Source organism: Cystoisospora suis (assembly GCF_002600585.1).
Source record: "Cystoisospora suis strain Wien I chromosome Unknown contig_7641, whole genome shotgun sequence".
NCBI lineage: Eukaryota > Apicomplexa > Conoidasida > Eucoccidiorida > Sarcocystidae > Cystoisospora > Cystoisospora suis.
In genome coordinates, this window is record NW_027160426.1 from 2,402 (window position 1) to 5,776 (window position 3,375).

General features: G+C 40.3%; 1 protein-coding gene across 1 annotated transcript in view; it reads right to left on the bottom strand.

Moving 5' to 3' along the window:
- The window catches only part of CSUI_010509 (uncharacterized protein), a gene marked incomplete at its 5' end in the record, with an annotated part of 2,440 nt that extends 974 nt beyond the window's left edge, over positions 1-1,466 (bottom strand). Inside the window, one exon of the mRNA XM_068070612.1 lies at positions 438-1,466. Coding sequence (XP_067917412.1) covers positions 898-1,464 — 567 coding nt within the window. The remainder of the gene's footprint in view (positions 1-437) is intronic.
- Between the last annotated feature and the right edge of the window lie 1,909 nt (positions 1,467-3,375).

The following is a 3,375-nucleotide window of genomic DNA, read 5'->3' on the forward strand; positions in this document are numbered from 1 at the left end:
GATTAAAGATAGATAGATGTATGTATATAAAGATATGTGTGTGTGGGCCCTGTCGATAGTGTTGTGTGAGATGGAGAATACACAGTCAGTTGACGCAGACACCTATTACCTACAGGAAGTCTTTCTAGGCATGCAAGTAGAATGGATGAAGAGGTAGGTGTATATACACCAGTATTCTTATCTAGATATGAGGGTGATGGCGGATGTGTTCGAGACCATACATGAATAGCTAGAATCTATGAATATGCATTATGTATAAATATGTTTGCATATGTATTAGGTATGTATATATATGTAAGTATATGTATGTAGGCTTTCGTAAGTATCACTATGTAATATGTATAAATGAAGATAGATGTGCATGCATTCATATGCATACATATATCTAGATATAGAGAGAGAGAGAGATTTAGGAGAGAAGCTTTTGAAGAGACTACCTGCAGGGGGTGATTAAGCTGAAGATCCTGAGCTTCGTAGAAGGAATTTTCGAGGAGAATCGATTCTTCATCGATAGCTAGCTGTCGATTCTTTTCATGTGCCTGTTGCTCTCCATTGCTTGGAGAGGCGGAAGAATAAGCAGACGGATGAAAATAATGGAAAGCGTCCTCTTCATCACTCTCGTACTCAAACGCAATCTCCTCCTCCTCTTCATCTGCCGCCATCTCGAAAAAGAAAAAGAAAGAAAGAAGAAAGAAAGGAGGAAAGAAAGAAAGGAGGAAGGGGTGAAGGAAAGAAAGAAGAAAAAACAGGAGACGGAAAGGGAGGAAGAAAGAAAAGAAAGAAGGAAAGAGGAAGAGGAAGAGGAAGAAGTTAAGTAGAAGGAGTTGTGTAAGTGTGACTCTTCTCTTCTTTTTGTGTTCTTTTCGTAGACCTTCTTCTCCTCTTCTCTCTTTGTCTTCAAACAGAGAAAGACAGCACCCTTTCTTTCTTTCTTTGACTTTCCTTTCTCTCTCTCTCTCTTTCTTTCTTTTTCTTTACGAATGAATCTGCTGCTGCTTGACGTTTATGTCTAAATGTGTGTGGAGTAGGCGGTAAGCTTTCGCTTCTTCTTCTTCTTGTTGCGGAGAGAAAAGAAAAGAAATCCCTAGGAGAGAAGAAGGAGATCTCTCTACACCGAGAGAAGGCCAAATCCAATGGGTAGGAAGTCTTTCGTAGGGAGAAAGAGAGGAAAAAGAAGAAGAAGAAAAAGAAAGAAAGAAAGTCGTGCAAACAAGTCACGACACACATGAAAGAAAAAGACGACAAAGACAGAGAAAAAAGGAAGAAAGAAAGAGGGAACGAGGGCTCTAAAAGAAGAAAGAAAGAGAGGGAGAGAAAAGAAAGAAAGAGAGGGAGAGAAAAGAAAGAAAGAGAGAGATGAGAAAGACGACTTGTGAGAAGAGCGAAGACCTCATTCAACTCAGGGCGGATCTTTTCTTTCTTTTCAAGCGCATGCAGTTCCTCATGGCGACTTTTTCTTCTCTTTTCCACTGGCATAAGAGAGAAAAGAAAAGAAGGAAGGAAATGGAGCAAAATCTTCAAATACATCAACGACTCAAAGAAGAAGAAGGTGAAAAGATAGATATGTATACAGACAACGAGAGAAACGGCAACAAGAAGAACGCAGACTCTGGTCATATGCCAAAGAAGAAAGAAGAGGAAGAAAAGTAGTTGGAAAAGAATAGGAAGAAGATTCCTAGTCACTAAAGTAGAGGTAGAAGGATATACAAGCAAGAAACGGGGAGGCTGGCTTCTCTATGAGGTGTACATACACCCGGGCAGTCACCTACTTCCACACTCCAAGGAGGAGGTTTCGAGGAATTTATATCTATCTGAAGAGAAAAGTAGATAGATCAGCCGTCTCTTCTGTTGAGATAAGAATAAGAAGGAGAATAAGATCTTAAATGTAGATACATTCAGAGTCTATTTCGGAATCTAAAGACTTCCCTAGAACATACAAATCTGTGCAGGTACCTTTCTCTAGATCTACTCTTATCACGCGCTTGTCAGGTGTATGTGCTATGAGTAGAGGTAGTGTATGTCTTGGATAGATATCGATAGAAATCTCCCCTCCTTCTTAGAGACTTCAACACACTCATGAAATGAAAAAGCTCTTCGTCGTATCCGATCGCATGAAGACAGGAAGACTTCGGGTGTATGTACACCCCGACAACAGACCGACGGGTAGAGAAAGAAACTTTAGAAAAAATCCGTTGATTAATCGCCTCCAACCATGCCCTCTCTCTAAACTAGCAAACACGTCTTTCCTTGTTGTCGAACAAGAAGATTCTCTCTGTATCTTCTCTCCTTTCTTTCTTTCATTCATTCTTTCTTTCTTAACTCTTTCTTACGCTTTTCATGTTGACTTCGTGTCTCTCGCTCGCTGCTCTTGACCGCATCAGCAGAAGGCACCTCGGGCGGGGTGTACATACACCCCCATACATACAGCAAATACAGTGTCGGCCCTCGCGAGGTAAGAAGAGAAGATCAGCGACTTCATCTCCTTCTGTCTGGAGAAAGAAGAAGAGTGAGAGACTGCAAGAGAAGATCTCCTTAACTTCTCCTACAGTAGGAACGACAAAAGACTACTTCCACTCGTTCATTCATTCGCCGAGAGTTCTCTCTTCTTATATTAGGAGTGCATGTATCAACATGTATGTATATCAGTCTCTATCAATCGCTATTCATATATGTATGAAGGTGTATGTATATGTATGTATATATGCCTATGTATTATGTAAATATGCACATATACGCCTGTATAAGTATGTATCTATTATAAGATCTGTTGCAAAAAGAGAGACAAGAGCCAGTAATGAAAGCAGTCGTGAGATTGCTGTCATTTCTGAGGTGTACATACACCTCGGGTCCCTCAGCAGAGAGATGGAAGCTGATTTGACGATACATGTCTATATTGTAGAGAAGAGTTTTGGGTAAATCTCCTTCTTGGTATCTTTCTCAATCTTCTTTCTCATTCTTTCTTCTTCACGCGGTAGAGAAGACGGCTTTATATCCTATCAAGGATAGTCAGCAAGGAGAAAGGATGAGAGAAAGTGAAGGTTTTCCCATGTGGGTAGAAGCGAGAGAAATCTCATCTTCAAATAGGGAGAAAGAAAGTCCCCTTTGTGTATTAGATCTTCTTTCTTTCACAGCGAGTAAGAAAGAAAAGAAAGATGATAGATAGATAGATAGATAGAGAGGTAGATAGATAGGATAGATGAAAGNNNNTTCATCATGCGATTATTTTGTATCTCCATCTTCTTGTCTTTGTGCCGGGGGGCTTGGCTTCCTCTTCAAAATTGAGAGATGAACGAGAGAATTCTTCTAACTCCTTCTTTCTTTCTGCTTGGAGAGAGAAGATCCATCCGTGTTGTTTCTTTTCCTTCATCTCTATCC